The 18,024-nt window shown below is 38.5% G+C and overlaps 1 protein-coding gene across 5 annotated transcripts in view; it reads right to left on the bottom strand.

The window, feature by feature from the left end:
* NEK7 (NIMA related kinase 7) overlaps positions 1-18,024 on the bottom strand; it is a 78,110-nt gene that overhangs the window by 33,892 nt on the left and 26,194 nt on the right. For all 5 annotated transcript variants that reach the window (XM_070746383.1, XM_070746387.1, XM_070746384.1 and 2 more), the window contains exons 4-5: positions 13,247-13,309; positions 12,061-12,171 (exon numbers count right to left, since the gene is read on the bottom strand). In XM_070746383.1, the coding sequence (XP_070602484.1) occupies positions 12,061-12,171; positions 13,247-13,309 (174 nt within the window). The remainder of the gene's footprint in view (positions 1-12,060; positions 12,172-13,246; positions 13,310-18,024) is intronic.

Below are 18,024 nucleotides of genomic sequence, written 5' to 3'. Positions count from 1 at the left end.
ACACTGATTGCCAAACTCCCAAATTGTGACCAGAGAACTGGAAAAATGGACAGGAAATTGCAAATCATAGTCACATGACTACTGCCGGAAGTGACATCATAAATTGGCACAGTGTACTTTCTTGCTTTATGCCCGTGTTGCTTAGCAACAGAGTTTGCAGTCCCAATTACTATTGCTAATGGAGAACTATCAGTACTTCCATCTTTGTATTTGAGTGGTTACTAATGATACAGCTAATAGGAATTCAAAACTGACTAAGCAGAGACAACAACAATAAAAAAATAGGCTTCACTGACTGCGGCAATACAAAATTTAAATGACTATGCCATTTGCAACAAACTACCCATCTTTGTTTCTTTTAAAGATAAAATCAACTACTGCACATCTAATAAAAATAAATAAACATAGAATACCATAATAGAAAAATCCAAAGCCTAATCTCATAATGTACTATGTAGAACAGGCTGTCAAACTGGCGGCCCAGGGGCCGGATACATCACATGCAGTCCACACCCACCCCGCTCTCCAAAGGCAAAAAGGTCATGATACAATAATATCATGATAAGTCACAAGATATGATCAAGTTTGACACCTATGATATAGAGTTTAGTAGAAGTTTTAACAATGAGGACATACTTTGTATGGTTTTATATTCAAACAACATGGAAGGAACATGCATTTTTGATTCTACAAGACTGCTCTTAAAATCCTCCAATTTTTCCATTTTTAGAAAGATTTAAAAACCCAATCAAGCACAAAGAACAGCGGTAATGACTGGCGAATTACTGTATCTCTGTTATTAGGAAAAAATAACATAATATGATTTGGTAAAATAGCTCCATTGTAATATTACTGTGTTTCCCCAGAAACAAGACCCTGTTTTTTTTAACCCCCCAAAAAAACATTTGTCCTTATTTTGGTGATGATCTTATTATTTTTGGGGGGGGGGGGTGTAGCAATACGGGACTCCTCTTGCTGCCTTACCCAATTTCCAGTTCTGTCTCCCTAACCCTAACCAGAGAAAATAGAGGGGACTGGCTGCAAATGTATTTAAATATTTAGGGCTTATTTTGGGAGGGAGGGCTAATTTTCAGGGAAACACAGTAAAGCTGGAAACTAGGTGGCCAGAGATTTAGGATGGTGGTAAATTGCCTGACCTAGCATTATCTATAATTAGATAACACTATTTTCATAATTTTTTATTTATTTATTTATTTGTTTGTTTGTTTGTTTGTTTGTTTGTTTATTTATTTATTACATTTGTATTCCGCCCCTCTCCGTAGACTCCGTAATGCTGACCTTTGCATGAGGGGCATATATTTTCAGATATCGATAGTCCTTGGCTTACGACCATTCATTTAATTAATAATTCAAAGTTGAAACAGTACTGAAAAAAGTGAAATTACAAGAAGTCCTCACACTTATGACCATTAGAGTATCCTTGTGGTCATGTGATCAGAATTCAGATGCTTGACAAATGGCATTTATTTATGATGGTTAGAGCATCCTGGGGTCATATGATTACCATTTATATGTTGTAAGCCACCCCAAGTCCTTGGAGAGGGACAGTATATAAATCCAATAAATTTAAACTTAAACTTTATAACCTTCCCAAGGGGAGGGCCGTTCATAAGGTTGTCATGACCTTCCCAAGACAATAAAATCAGACACAACTCACCGTGATTGAATCACTTCTTGTTCCAATTATGGTCGTAAATTGAGGACTACCCTACCTATATGATCTATCTGAATCATTTGGTGTTGCAAAATAGAAAAATAGGATAAATTGCATGGGAAAGGATTTGCTTATTCAGTGCTTTTCTGTTTAGTTGAAAATAGACTTTTTGATAGAATATGGTTTCCTCGCATAATCATGTGTGCATTTGTAATTCATACAATATGCTTGCCAGAGTCATTTTGAAATTGGGTGGCTGGAACAAATCCAAAAAATAAATTTAAAAAACAGCACCTCTGATTTAAGATAATTTTTTGGGAATAAGAAAGCAGCTTAATGACACGTGACCATCAAATACTATAAACCACTTCGACAAAAAGCAAGAGCTTCGCAGTGAGTTTTCTCCATCTGTCACCGGCTTCGAGACACAAACTGGAAACCCAATAACACTGTTGAGATATTTAAGGGGACTTCTCTAACCTGACACCTTGCAGATGTGTTGAGGTTTCCTATCTGGAGAATACCAGGTAACATAATAGTGATTTAGCAAGACAAAGGAAAACTGATAACTTAGAGAAGCCAAGTTAAGGGAGAATATGCTGAGAGTTCTGAACAACTTAAAGAGAATAATTAAGAAAAGGAAAAATGTGGCATTTTTGATATAAATTAACTGGATTTTCTTGAGCTGAAACTCAGCAACATGTGTAGGGAAGACAAGGGGGTCATAATGGGAGCAATATTGATGCATGAGCCCCTCCTTTTTTGTGTGTCTTCTTTGTAACACTGCACAAGCGCTGCCAAAAGCGTGGAACTGGCAATCATAGCACCACTGTCGTCATTCTGAACAAAACAGGAAGATCATTATATTAAGAGCAGACAAACAGGTTGGCAAATATTCCATTTAGCACGTAAGTTAAGAACTGGCATTCGAGTAAACAGAAATGGTGTAGTATCTGCTGTGCCCACAAATCTCTTTGAAAGCATGGTTATTTAAAAACAAAACAAAACTCAAAAAGTTGGCCTAATAAAGACATAAAAACCAACATCAAACAATAATTAGAGATAGCTTCAGAACTCCTAGCAACAAATACACAAGTAAACAATTCAATTAGCTATTTTTATCTTCCTTCAGAAAATCATCACCATCTTGAGGTCTTGTGATCTAGTTTTATAGCTGCTTCGTGCAGTACAAGTAATATTATTGTAAAAAGAAGATCAGGGTGTGAAATTGGGAGGATGTGGGGCTTGTGTGGATTGTGATTTGAGGAGGATTGTGGGACTGTTTCCAGATGCAGAGGAGAATGAAAAGTTTAAGATGTATGAGTTTACAGTAACCTTCAGCTTGCACCCAAAACTGAGCCCAAAATTTACATTGCTAAGCAAATGAATTTTGTTCCATTTTACAATGGTTGTTAAGTGAAAAACTGCAGTTAAGTCAGTGAGGTGGTTAAGTGAATCTGGTTTCCGCATTGACTCTGATTGTCAGAAGGTCACAAAAGGTCATCACACGGCCCCAGGGACACTGCAACCATCATAAATATGAGTCGGTTGCCAAGCATTCGAATTTCATTCACTTGACCTTGGGGATGTCGCAAAGATCATAAGTGTAAAAATGGTCATAAATCACTTTGTTCAATGCTGTTGTTAACTTTGAATAGTGAATACATGCACTGTTGTAAGTCGAGGATTACCTGTATAGGAATTGAAGGATATGTACTTGCCTTCTGTAATCCCTAGGGGACAACAATGAGGCAAGGATTGAGAGTTGGAATAGGTGTGTTAAAGAGCAATCAGGATCAGGGTAGGCAGAGGAAAATATAGTGGCATAGGGTGCCACAAATAGGGAAGGGGTTAGTTACTTGACACAAAGTCCCACTTTCAGCCCCTCTGTCTTCCCGCTATTTTGCCAGATTCTCAGTGGTGTATTTTGAACTATTGTGATATCTGTCATAACTTACCACCAAACTGAAACATTTTTTTCTACATTTGCCATTAAGCCATTAAAACTAGATGTTGCTGCAATTTCTTCCTAGGGTACCAGAAATTAGCATGCCACTAAAAAACACAACAAGTACAACTTACATCTGTACAGGAACTCCTTTTATAAATTTACCATGTACTGGAAGCATCTCCAATGGTCCCAAGGCTCTCTTTAGAAATTCTCCTCCAGGTATTTCCAATCTCTAAGGCATGATAGCCTTTAAGTGGTGGCGCCAAGTTTATGGCAACCACTTCGAAGTAAAGTGTGCTTTGCTTTAATTTGGTGCCAGATAAAGCTGCTCTCCAAGTTGAATTGTTTAATGAATTATTTTATTTGTGCAGTAAGGTAACAGATTCTAATAAGATTTTCTTTTCTTTTTTCTTTCTTTTTTTCGCTGCTAATGAGCAATACTGTATATATATTAGAAGAGGTTTGCTGCCAAAAAGCAATATATGTTAGAAGAGGGAGGCAAAGGAAGCTGGTTTTAGTTTGACAGTGGAACCACAATATAGCTTATAAGAGCAATACTTTTCAAACTGATATTCAACTTTCATATCAGTATGGAATCGTTCTGCTATCAAGATGGATTTGCACAAAAAGGTAATTCAAACACATGCCTACACTTTCTATTTTCTCTTACAGCCTCTAACCAAAACTCAGGCTTTTCAAGGATTAAAGTTTACCTAGACTTCACCGTAAAGAAAGCAAAGAATTACTTTTTTATCCTATTATTGTGATGGGTGTGAATAACTTTACCCTGAAAGTGCTTTGCAAATATTCTCAAAAGGCATTTGAGGTTCTCTAAAATAATCCATGGGATTAAATTAAAGGACTTAAGCACTCAAGACAGTTTTACTGGAGTGTGCTGTGCCAATGCAATAGCACTGGGAAAAAAATCTTCTTTGTATTGACACAGAAATAAGCTAAGCTCTTAAGCTATACTTCCTCACACTTGACTGGACTTTTCCCCCATCTGCATTCTGAGTATTATCTCACTAACGGTATTCCTCGGCTTGTGACCACAACTAGGGACAGAATTTCTGCTGTTAAGTAGGTCAAGCCTGATGTTATCACCTTTTTGACATGCTGGTTAAGCAAATTGTCGCATCTGGTGTGACCATGTGACTATCGAGACACCTACTGATTGGCTGTACGCTGGCTCCTGCAAAAGAGGGAGATTGCCGGCCTGAGATTGGCTAAGGCAGCTGGGAGTTGTCATGCTGGTGGTTGCTGCTTCCTCAAATGTTAGCCAGGAGCGAGTCACTTTTTAGGTAGGCCCAGCTAATCAAAAACCAGATGGAAGGCCACAAATGGTGATCACATGACCCCAGGATACTGCAACAGTTGCCAAGCAGCCAAAGTTTGATCATGTGACTGGGAATAATGTTGCAATGGTCGTAAGGCATACGACCAGTCTTAAGTCACTTTTTTTCAGTGCCACTGTAAATGCAAATGTTGCTGAACAAATGGTGGTACTTTGAGGAGTATCTTATATTACATCACCATGCACCCCAACCTCTTGCTATATAGAAAAGCCAAATAAATTCTAATTAGTGACCATAATTGCATCAAACTGATCACATATATTACTCTGAGTCATTTCTAAATTCCATAATGAAACGAGCACTCTCTTGGGAGAGTCAAATATGTGGACAGGGAACTTTCAAAGTGTTCTCATACCCAGGATCCATAAGGGATCCATCTTTTTAGGCCACTGTGCTCTTAAGGAGCAATGCTATAGTAAGTCCTCCTTTCATTAATATTTTATAACTAGAACATGAGACTGAATACAAAATCCTTTGCACCATTGATGTCCTATGTTACTATATTGTACTGATATATATTATACTAGTTAATTAAGTGACAAACATAAAAATCCAGAGATGCACCAGAAAAGGTTATTACTCTATCCTTCTGCACTATCTTTCCAACCACTCTATCTTTCACAAAAGCTATTGTCTGAATGCTGTATTTGTATACCTGTGCGGGTGTGTATCACCAACATTTTTCCTGGTATTATGCATGCACACACAGAGACAAAGAAAACCAGGGTACAACATTCAAAGCAGCCATGTGCTTTGTTTTAATTCTTCAAAGAGAAATGTTTCATTCATATAATGCACCCTGCAAGACATCTCTTTTGTACATTTTTCATAGCCCTATTCAATAGTATAATAATAGCATACAGTCACAAGCATATCCTGTTTTGCTCATTAAGGTAAGATGCTTGGTATATGAGGACTGTGAATATTTAAAAATCAATAGGAAGACATACCTGAAAAGCCTGAATTTTACACCTTTCCCCCTTTTTCCTCTAATATAGACTGTTTCTTAGTTTTGTTTGCTTAATGCCTTTTTTCTCCAAATATTTTGTTTGCTTATTCTCCCTTAGGTAGCCAAGTGCCAAGGCAGGAGAAGGCTGGAGTTGTGTGGAAAGCGGCACCCGCCAGTGGCCCCTGGTCTGAAACAATGTTACCTGTAAGCTGCGCGGGCACATGCCCGCGCAGCCATTAGGACACCCCCCCGCACTAACATGTTGAAGGCGCGCAAAGCCACACTGTCCTGGATCGCCTGAGGGGAGGGGAGCTCTCCCTCAACCAGGAGACGGCAAGGCCTTTCCGATGCTCGCCCGTTGCCCAGGCCCCACGCTGGAGGCTGCCCTTTAGAGCTGGGGACGATGGACCTAGCCTCGGCTTACTTGGCCCCGGTGCGGCTGAAGCGCGGGGCGGAGTAGGCAGCAGCAGTGGCTGCTGCTGCTCCAGACCCGTCCTAGAGCTGAGCTTCCTTCAGCTTCCTTGGAGGCAAAGCTGCCACCAAGGAAGCCGAAGGAAGCTCAGCTTGGGGGTGGGCCTGGAGCAGCATCAGCCGCCACCACCTGCTCCGCCCCACGCTTCGGCCGCCCTGGGCAAGTCTGGTGGGCGCAGGGCAGCAGGGCAAGCAGCGAAGGTGGAGCCGCCAAGTGTGGGTTGAGCGAGAGGGCACTGGCAGCAGCGGCACTGAGCAGTAGCCGCGGGGCCGTGGCAGGGCGGTTGGCTGCGAGGCACTGACGGCGGCGGCTGGATGTGTTGCAGGATGCCATACATGCTGGCGCTGCGCTGGACATGGGGTTGGCACCTCCATCCCGACGCAGCCAGCACGCCAGTGCCAGTCCCATGCCCTTGCCCAGCAGTGCAGCAATGTACGGTGACCCGCCACAGACGTTGGTGCCTCTGTCCTTGTGCTCCTGCTTGCAGCTGACCATCCCGCGGTGCACAAAACATATTTGTGCACGTGAGTGGTGTTGCAAGCCAGGAAAAAAAAAAGAGAGAAAGAGAGAGAAAAAAAATAGAAGAAGGAAGAGAAAAAGAAAGAGAGAGAGAGAAATAGAAAGAAAAGGAGGAAGAGAGAGGGAAAGAGTGAGAGGAAAGGAGGGAGGGAGAGAGAAAGAAGGGAGGGGGAAAGAGGGAGGGAAGAAGAGAAACAGAAAAAAGAGAGAGGAAAGAAAAGAGAGAAAGAAAGGAAAGAAAGAAAAAGAATGGGAGTAAGAAAGAGAGAAAGAAAAGAAAATCATGAATTTAAAATATATTTATTTATTTATGAGGGAGGGAAGGAAGGAAGAGAGAGAAAGGGGGAGAAAAGAGAGAGAGAGAGGGAGAGAGAAAGGGAGAGAGAGAAAGAAAGAGGGAGAGAGAGAAAGAAAGAGGGAGATAGATAGAGAGAAAAAGTGAGAGATACAAAGAGGGAGAGATAGAAAGAGAGTGAGTGAGAGAAAGAGAGAGAAGAGAGAGAAAGAAAGCAAGAGAGAGAAAGAGAGTGGGACAGAGAGAAAGAGAGAGGAAGAGATAGAGAGGGAGAGAGAAAGGAAGAGGAGAGATAGAAAGGGAGAGAGAGAAAGAGAGAAAGAAAGAGTGGGAAATAAGGAGACAGGGAGAGAAAGAGGGAGAGAAAAAAAGAAAGAGTAAGAGAGAAAGAAAAAAGGACAGAGAGAAAGAAAGAGAGAGAAAGAGGGAGAGATAGAGAGAGAGAGAGGGAGAGAGAGGGAGAGAGAGAGAAAAAGAGAAAGAAAAAAATGAGAAAATGATGGAAGGAAAGAACGAGGGCGAGGAAAATGAAACAAATGAGAGAAGGAAAAAAAGGGAGAGGGGTGAAAGAAGTGGAGAGGAAGGAGGGAGGGAAGGAAGGAGAAATGGAGCGAATTTGTTGATTTAAGTTTAAATTTACTTGTTAATAAAGAAGTATAAATTACTTAATTACTTCTTTATTTTAAATATTGTATTTGTTCCCATTTTGTTTTTTACTTTAAATAAGGTATGTGCAGTGTGCATAGGGATTTGTTCATATGTTTTTTTTATAGTCCAGCCCTCCAACAGTCTGAGGGGCAATGAACTGGCCCCCTGTGTAAAAAGTTTGGGGACCCCTGCTTTAATGAATAGCCAAGAGGAGTGATGCCTGCAGTCAGCAGGGCCTCCAACTGTTTTCAAAGAATACACAGTGCTACTAGATAGCAACAATTCCATGCTAAATATACACCAAAAGACTCTAATGAAAATAGGGAAAGAAGCCCATTAATACCTTGAGTTTAATTACTGCTTCTTGAGCTTAACTATTCTCTCTATCCACATAATAAGCAGCATGCATTTAGAGGCATTATCATTTTTCTATTGTGTTATATATCCTTCCTCCTCAAATTGTCACCTAAAAGGTAGCTGGAAATGCATTTACTGCACTTCCCTCCCTCCTATATTTCTAACATAAATCCATAGTACAAAAACTAGGAAAATGTTACTATGCCATGACACCTTATGCATATTTAAACATAGCCAGATAAGCTGTCATTAACTTCAAATGGTAATCTGAATTCACTACATAAAACATGATGTGTATGTTAAGAGGCAACTAAAAATACCATGGTACAGAATGAGTAGGAAAATGAAATCAAATCTGATCATGAACAAAATCTGAATTAAAACAGCAGGGATAAAAATTAATAATGTAGAGTACAGTAACATTAACTGGTAAATTTACTAACCATAGATTCAAATTGTGATCTACAGAAGGTCATGATTATATTCAGAATTGTCCTCACTGAAGAACTACCTAAGACAGTAATGGTGAACCTATGGCATGTGTGCCACAGATGGCATGCAGAGCCATATCTGCCAGTACACAAGCCATTGCCCTAGCTGAACTCCAGCATGTATGTGTATGCCAGCCAGCTGATTTTTGGCTCACAAGGAGGCTCTGCGAGGGTGTTTTCAGCTTCCGGAGGGCCTCCGGGAGGTGGGGAAGGGCATTTTCACCCTCCCCAGGCTTTAGGGAAGCCTCTAGAGCCAGGGCCCACCAGAAGTCAGGAAATGGGCCATTTCTGGCCTCCAGAGGGCCTGGGGGGGGGAGTCATTTTCGCCCTCCCAGACAGTGAATTATGGGTGCTCACACATGCTTTCGACACTTGAAGAGAAAAAGGTTCACTATCACTAACCTAAGAGGTAACTGTACTAAGTAAACCAGAATTCCCATTCTGATACTCTCCAAAACTTGGAATGAAAGTTTAACATCTCTATTGTGGAATATTATGGAAAATTCCTGTAATATGTAATTCTATAAATCTAGAAAACTATATAAAATTATTTTTAGTTTAGAATTTTACAAAAGAAACTCCGAGCCATATCACTGGAATCCAAATAAAATAATATATATTAAAAGCAAGGTAATTAAAGGAAACTATTTAACCCTGCTACGTAACATTTACTATACACTTTTAGACCCGGAGTATAAAAAGGTTGGTTCCAGCTACTGGATAAACAAACAAATAAGCATTAATTTTTTCATTTCAATTTTCATTTCATTGTGTTCAGAAATGTTCAAATTACTAGCAAAAAAGGTATTCAAAAAATCCATTCCAGTAGCTAGAAACAACTTTTTTTACTCCGGGTAACATATGACCTGGAGGACTCCAAGTGTTCAAAACATTTTTTTTCATTTTATTATGTCCAGAAATGTTCAAATTAGTATGCCAATGCCAAAGATGGTCAAAAAATTCTGATTTGGCAGGCTATTCAATCTATAAATTGAAAAAAGTGCACACAGATGTGGGGGGGAGGCCCTTTTCTGAGCAAAATAAACTAATAAGCATTATTTTTTTCATTTCAATTTTCATATCATTGTGTTCAGAAATGTTCAAATTAGTATACTAGTGAAAAAAGTATTCAAGAAGACCATTCCAGTAGCTAGAACCAACCCTTTTATACTCCGAGTCTAAAAGGACATGGAGGGTAACATTGGTAACTTTTTTTGCCCAGCAAAAGCTATACACCTCCCCCACCACCACCACCACCACAAAAAAAAACCCACCACCCTTAGAAAGAATGAGAAAAAGTCATGGAATTTCAAGTTTCAGATATGCAGGGAAATTTTTTTACAGGGTCTCAAACTTCATTTCGGGTCCTTTTAGACCCGAGGAGAATACTAAGGTTAATACCTTGTTTCTGCCAAATAAAAAGGCCAAAATTAAAAACAGGTAGACAGATTATATTAATATGCATTACACATTTAAAAGAGAAAAGTATAACTTTTAACAGTATAACACAATAACAATAAAATGTATAACAGTATAACTTAAACAAATGCATACAAACCTTCTATGTATCCTATTATTAATTAGCTTAAAACTATCTTTTTGGCAAGAAACGTTATTCAAAGTAAAAATAAATAAATTTATTGTATTCTCTTTCAAAAACATACAAAATAAATTTCTATTTTCAAAGTATAGTAGCAAAATAAAATTGTACTTTAGCAAACATGAGACTCTGTATTTAATTGTTAACTAATATACTCTGAAAAACAATGCTATTGTGGTAAAAGAAAAATTAGAATGAAATGGAATAAAGAAATTGTATAGCTATGAAACATATATTACATACACTCATTTTATAGTTTTTTACTTAAATATACAAATTGGAAAAATGAATATTTCATTTTTGGACTTAATTTCTTAAAAAGCAAGAGGCAACTAGACTTTCTGGTTTTTCTTTGGGCATGCATGCCATAAGTTCGCCATCACAGTTATATAATTTTTGTAAACAACTCCTTCCAAATGATAAACCGGAGAATGGCTGCTGGAAAGTGTCTACATGTCTTTTGGAGGCAACATGTGTTATTCCGAGGACACAACTGTTTCCAAATGTAAATATGTCTAGTGGACCCATTCTTATTGATAACATGTTCAAGTTCTAGTTTTTTATAATTCTGGGTAAAACTTGAAGGGAACAGTAATCCAATTATACCATTATGGTTCATGTGTCAAATTTGGGGAATAATTTATGTTTTTCTTTTAGATATATATTTTTATATGATCTATTTATAAATTTATAATTTATTTGACAATAAGATATAAAGTTTGGCAGCTTATATTTTAAAAGTCTATTATAGGGAATACAGTGATCCCCCGATCATTGCGGGGGTTCCGTTCCAGGACCCCCCGCAACGAGCGGGTTTTCGCGAAGTAGTGCTGCGGAAGTAAAAACACCATCTGCGCATGCGCAGATGGTGTTTTTACTTCCCAGCAGCGAGGAGCCGAAGATTGGGGTTTCCCCGCCGCCCACGCAAACTCCTCGCTGCTGCCGCGCCCGCCGCTCGCCCGCCCTGAAAGGGAAAGCCCCCGCAGGCCGGCTCCGATCCCCCCAGGCCGGCTCCGATCCACCAGGCCGGCTCCAATCGTTTTAAAACAGGCGCGCCGCTTCGCAGCTGTCTCCTGAAGCCGAATGCTAACTTCCGCGTTCGGCTTCAGGAGACAGCTGCGAAGCGGCGCGGGTGTTTTAAAACGTCGCAGCCGGCCTGGGGGGCTCGGGGGCTTCAGGAGACAGCTGCGAAGCTGCTTCCCCCCGAGCCCCCCAGGCTGGCTGCGACGTTTTAAAACACGCGCGCCGCTTCGCAGCTGTCTCCTGAAGCCGAACGCTAACTTCCGCATTCGGCTTCAGGAGACAGCTGCGAAGCGGCACGCGTGTTTTAAAACGTCGCAGCCGGCCTGGGGGGCTCGGGGGCTTCTGGGCGAACGGCGGGTGGCCGGGCGAAGGGCGGGCGAGCGGCGAACGGCGGGTGGCCGGGCGAACGGCGGGCGAGCAGGTGCTGGGGGGGGGGGGCTTCGCCCTCTCGCCAGCAAGAGGGGGAAGACCCAGGGAAGCCGCCCAGCAGCTGATCTGCCGGGCGCCATCTACGCATGCGTGTCCATAGAAAAAAGGGCACGCATGCGCAGATGGTGTTTTGACTTCCGGGTTGAAAAATCGCAAATTAGCCTGTTCGCAATGGTCGGGAACGCAATAACCGGGGGATCACTGTACAACATTAGCTATTATTTTTATTTTTTCGACTGAATGAAATTCATTCCTTATCATTATCTGTAACTCCTCCTAACAAGAAAAACTCATACCTTGATCATCCTAGAAAGGTCTCCAGCATCTGCTAATTCCAGCACAATGTTTAGTTCATTGTCTTCAATAAATGATGCATAATATTTGATTACATTGGGGTGGTTCAGTTGCTAGAAAAACAAATATATTTCAGTCTACAAACTACTATTCACAAATACAAAAAGCCAATAGTAAAAATGATGACATATATTCTCTGCCATTTAAATCTTCCAAGTGGGAAAGGAACTTTTCCTATTTTATAATTAAAACATTCTCATATTCATTCTTTCCATACTCGCCAGGTTTAAAAAGAAGAAAATACTTGAAGAACACCAACTTACAAGTCAGTGCAATCCTTGTTATGGGAGCCAAAGTAAACCAAACTTTCCTTTTTGTGAATATGTTTATGTTCCTTGGCCAATGACTTTATGCCTTTAATTTTATTTTATTTATTTTATTTTATTTTTATTTGACTTCTATGCCGCCCAATCCCAATGGGACTCATTGCATTTATCACCACCCATATAACAAATACATTTAAAAGTAAGGGAAGTAAGAAAGGTAGCATGTTTAAAAAAAAGAACTCTATAACTCTATAACCCATGGGTGAACAACTGATCCCATTTAAAATTATAGCTAACTTAAAACAAAATGTAAGTTATATTTTAACTTAAAATATAACATATAATCTATTCCCATATGGAGCAGAGACCCCGTGAATTTATAAAATGTGTGTGTTTAAAATAATTTTTAGCTGAAGAGCCAAATTAGTCTATAGAGAAAAATCACAAAAATCCATATAGGATCTTTGGATTAAAGGTTGGATCACAACCTTTATTGGGTCAATTCCTTAAACTATGGCTCACTTCATTAAGTATATCTGGTTTATAGTAAGATCAGTCAGCAAGGCCTGTTCAGTCTGCTTTAAGTAGCTGGAAGGCGTTTTCATGATTCATTCTCCTTCCCCCAGGAAAAAAGTCACTAGGCCAGATTTAGTCTGCTTCGAACTCCACAGATGAATGTGAATCCGACATAAAATTTTAATTCAAACTGACCTATTGATTATTCAGTGAAGCCCTAAGATAAGATAGCTTGCTACTCATATGTAATAACATGCACAAAATTACCTATATCTGATAACTCATTGCTTCTTTTATTATCAAAATTGTCATGCCAAAATATATTCATTCCAGAAAAGAAAATTACCTTAAGAAGATCAATTTCCTTAATACAGTCAGCGCGTGCCTTTGCATCCATTAAATCAAATATCTTTTAAAGAAAATGAAAGGAAAAATTACTAAGTGATAATACATTTACAAGAAATAATGAGTTCAATGCTTTCTCTTTAACTAAAATGTGCAAGAAAAGAGCAACCCATCGCATTCAGAACAAATTCTCAAGTAGGGAGCCATGAGATATGCATTACCACAAATTAAATTAAAGCCTCATGGAAGCCCAAGATATAAATTCGTGAGATAGCACAAATCTTTGCAGCACCTCAGCATGAATTGCTATTTTAGCACTGCCTCCTTCACAGCAGGAGGGGTGAATAATTTTGCCCAGCATTTCTGAATGAATGGATCATTCAACCAAAGTGATGTAGCAAAAACACGTGTTCTTAAAAAGAAAAACCTGGAAACAGTGCTCTATGATCTCCTCCCATTCATGTGAGATGTTCAAAAACTCACATTACATTCTATCACAAGAAGTTCTATATACCCTTCAGTGTAAACTTTCCAAAATCATTAAGAGAAGTGCCTTGAATTTTAATTCACAAAATGAGAATACTGTATCTCAGTTGCCTGACATTTCAAAAACACTGGCAGGTACAAATTATGAAATGTGAGATTTGTGTTCTAAAAGCATTTGGGATTATAACAATAGGGACATAATTCTGCAGCTGGTTTTCAATTATCCTGTTTCATGAAAGGAATTTTTGTGACTTTAAGGCCTCACTTGCTGGCCCCAAATGCAACAGTGGCATCTACAGTCTTTGAGCAAAACAAGACCCTATATACATGATAATGCACCAAGTGGAAAAGTTCAATTCTTATATATCTTTATGGAGCAGGGGTGGGTACCACTTGAGTTAGCCACTGGTTCACATTGCAATGTTTTGCATGCATGTGTTTCCTCGTGCAATTTGACTTCCATGCATGCTCAGTAGCTGTAATCAGTGTGAACCACAGGTGAGGAGCTGATCAGCTGTGCTTCAGGCGAAATAATAAAGATTAGTTTATACCCGGGGTAGAGTGGAAGGGTGCTTTTACAAGCAGCAAAACAAGAAAAACCTTCAAAACGTTAAAAAAAATTCACCAAAAAAAAAATCCAAAAAAATAATGGTAGCACCCAGAGACAGGCACCAGCCAATCCAGTTCAGTGATGTAACCAATGGGTCGTACAGGCAATCTGGTCCGAACCAGAAGTAACCCACCCCTGGTACGGAGTCATAATTTTTCTATTTCTTGAGTTGGTTTTTAATCTTCATTAGGACTACTTAATGTTTATACTGCTTTTTTATGTATTTTTATCCAAAATCACAGAAATTATGTTGCCAACTGCTGCAGGGTTATGATAGCAATTTATCCATTCCTGGTTTAAAACTAACTTTCATGGTAATAATCAGAAATGTATTTTGATACATATAAATGTGAAACAACCAGGGATAAAATCTAGAAATGTGGGGGGAAATGCAAAATATGTAACTCGTTTTCAGCATTACTGTAACATCATTAATTATGAACTACATTAGTTTGTTCATAAAAGTATATTCACTTTAAATATTAAAATGCACTCTTTGTTCAGATAATCATTGTAAACCTACTAGTTCAATTTACTTTGAGTATTTTTAATATTTGTTATAAATGAACAACTTATTCAGAAAATAATAGTTTCATTTTTCCTATTTTAGGAAAAGCAAGCAGACAAAAATGTAATGTTAAAAACATCAGTAAACAACATCACCTTAAAACAAAGAGACATATTTTTAAAAATATAGGGAGCCCTAATTGACAGAGGTGGGTTAAACCAAAGCTTAAAATACTCATTTTACTGCATGAAACACTGCATAATCAATTTTAATTTCTGATTTTGCCATTTTCTACTTCTTTCGTAAAATATATCTCTATAATATAAAGAACCTTTCTAACCTTTCACTTGTTAATTTGATTTAGTGTGAAAATTCCAAATATAGACCAACTTTCTTCTCATCTTAATTACCTCATGTAGTATTTTTAAAAATTAGGAAATACTGTATTCATAATATTTTTTAATCTGACAGAAGAAATAAAAAGACCCTATCTTTTTTGACCCATTTTTTAAAAAATCCAAATGTTTCCTCCCCCCTCCCATTGCTTTAATCAAGAATATAGAAAGCCAAACATCTTCATAATTAGTTTCTGCACAAGACTATCTAATTCATTTTACTATTTTAGTGTATGCATAAATTACAATAATGCACAGAACATTTACTGATATAAAGTTCCTTAAATTCTTTTAAAAAATAGCAATGACAAATTTAGTGTTTCCCTTACGTCTCTCGTCAGGTTCCAACAATCAATACACAGAGTAATACTTCCAAGCAGATTTGTTTATTGTTCCACATCTATAATTAGAATCTTGCCAAACTAAAGCAGACTATTATCTACAGGAAGCATATTCTTGGAACTATTAGGGAGGGTTATCTTCACCCTCTTTCTGTCACACAAAACTGACTAAAAAAAAAATAGTAAGAAATCTTCTTACTCTGGAATGCAACCCTCCCTCCTGGGAATCCAGACTACATTCCATCACAGACTCCGCCCTAACCGTAAGAAATCAAGGACAGTATTATTCCAACTGTTCTCTCCTTCTGACTCCATTTCAATTTCTTCTACCATTAACAAGTGCACATTTTATTTCATTTTCTAGCTGTTACAAGATCAAGAATACCATTCAATCCTTAAAACTAAAGGAGTAAAACAGAAATAATACAAATTCAAAATACATGAGTATTCAGTACTGAGCAATCATTAACTGTCAGGGGTAATAAATCTATCCACATATTTTAAGCTTTTTAATGTACTGCTTCTTGCATTTTTTTCTTAAATATTTTTATTAGATTTCAAAAAAAATATTAAAATACAAACTAACATAAAAGGAAAAAGGGAATGGGTTGGGGATTTGTTTAAATGTTTAAATTTAAACAGGATAAGTTAAACAAGGATGGAAAAAATACATCATATTCTTTATATTGTAAACCATTTTGAGATGCTTCAGCATAGGATACACGCATACTGTCTTTTACTGGTGTTTTTTAGAACACCTTTCACATGTTAACAATACATCAAGATGTGTCAGTAAGAATGTTCTTTTTAATTTCCAGAAATCTTAAATAAATTGTATTTCAGAAATACAAAATTTCTGATTACTGAAAAGTCATTAGGACTCACAATCAACTTTCAATATTCAACTGTCTTATTTATTTTTTATCTCGAATAGCCTGATGCATCTAACAGAAAGTATTATAAATATATTTAAGCCATTCTCATTGTTAAAAAAATAACAAGTTTTGAATTTTATTTATACTTCATGCATTATAAACTCTATGATGGTAGAAACCTCTAATTTGGAAGTTATGACTCAAGAAGGAGTCTGAGTAATATTGCAATACAATAGTAGGATATGTCAGCCAAATGGAATGTGAAAATTAAAGCTTGACAAATGGAAAGGGGGTGTATATTCAGGGTGTTTTTTTAATGCCTGCTGTAAATGAGGCTAATGTAGATGAAAAACATAGTATAGATGTAAACTTCAGGTTTACAAGTGAGCACATACAGTACCTGTAGCTACTGTAGGGCTTTAGACAAGAATGTGAAATATTTTGTCTTAGAACCCTTTGGCACCAAAATTCCAAGATTTGACCCATGGAGCCAGCTTTCAAAGATCTGACTGCCTCTGAGAAGACCTAATGGGCACACATCACTATTATTTGCCAAGAGGAAGTCTCTGTTGAGCATTTCACATCCGATCCTTGCTTTTTCAAATTTATTTGTACACAATTTTCTTTCTAGCTTCTTGATCCCTCACTTTAAAAAACATGGGGAGTCAGATTTGTTCAAATAAAGTCAATGAAGACTGAATGGGAGGAAACAGGGATGGGTTCTACTTACCTTCCTCAACGATTAACATTGCAAAAAAGTACACATTTTGCATGTATGCCCCTACTCAGAAATTACTCCTATGCACATGCTCAATACTTAAAAAAAAAACCTTCCACGTTACAAATGAGACAAGGAGCACAGAAAATAGCTGTAGATTGGTAATTCAATCTGCCGTCCCTGAACACCTGAGCTTCAGAAGCAGAGATAAAGCTCAGTATAACCCAGGAGCGGGCAGATGGGCCCACTTTTAGGGATAAAGAGTCAGAGCTACCTGTTCTAAAGAACTGGCAGCAACCCACCATTGGAAGAAAGCATCTAAGAGAAGCTTCTAACAGCTTTTTAAAGTCAAATTTTTATTTTCTCTTTTAGGCAACTTCTGAACAGTCCCAATGATAAACTAAGTAATAAAAGGTCTGAAGTTCATGAGAACTATCAGTAGCTTCTGGCAGAAAAATGACAGAGCAGTGATGGCAAACCTATGGCACCGGTGCCACAGCTGGCATGTGGAGCCATATCTGCTGGCACATGAGCTGTTGCTCTAGCTCAGCTCCAATGTGTGTGCCAGCCAGCTGATTTTTGGCTCACACAGAGGCTCTGGGAGGGCGTTTTGGCTTCCAGAGAGTCTCTGGGAGATGGGGGAGGACATTTTTACCCTCCCCTCGCTCCAGGGAAGTCTTTGGGGAGGGTGAAACACGAACCTACAGGCTGGTAGGTTTGCAAGTTCTGCATTGGCACTCAGAGAAAGCAGGAGGAGTTTATTTTATTTTATATCTTAAATTTATATGGCCACCCAACTCACATACAGATGACTGAAAGGTCTAGAGGAAAATAAAGAGGTGCAGC

This window comes from Erythrolamprus reginae, chromosome 3 (genome assembly GCF_031021105.1).
Source record: "Erythrolamprus reginae isolate rEryReg1 chromosome 3, rEryReg1.hap1, whole genome shotgun sequence".
Taxonomy (NCBI): Eukaryota; Metazoa; Chordata; class Lepidosauria; order Squamata; family Dipsadidae; genus Erythrolamprus; species Erythrolamprus reginae.
The sequence above is the reverse complement of the archived record's forward strand: the minus strand, read 5'-3'. Positions and strand labels throughout refer to the sequence as shown.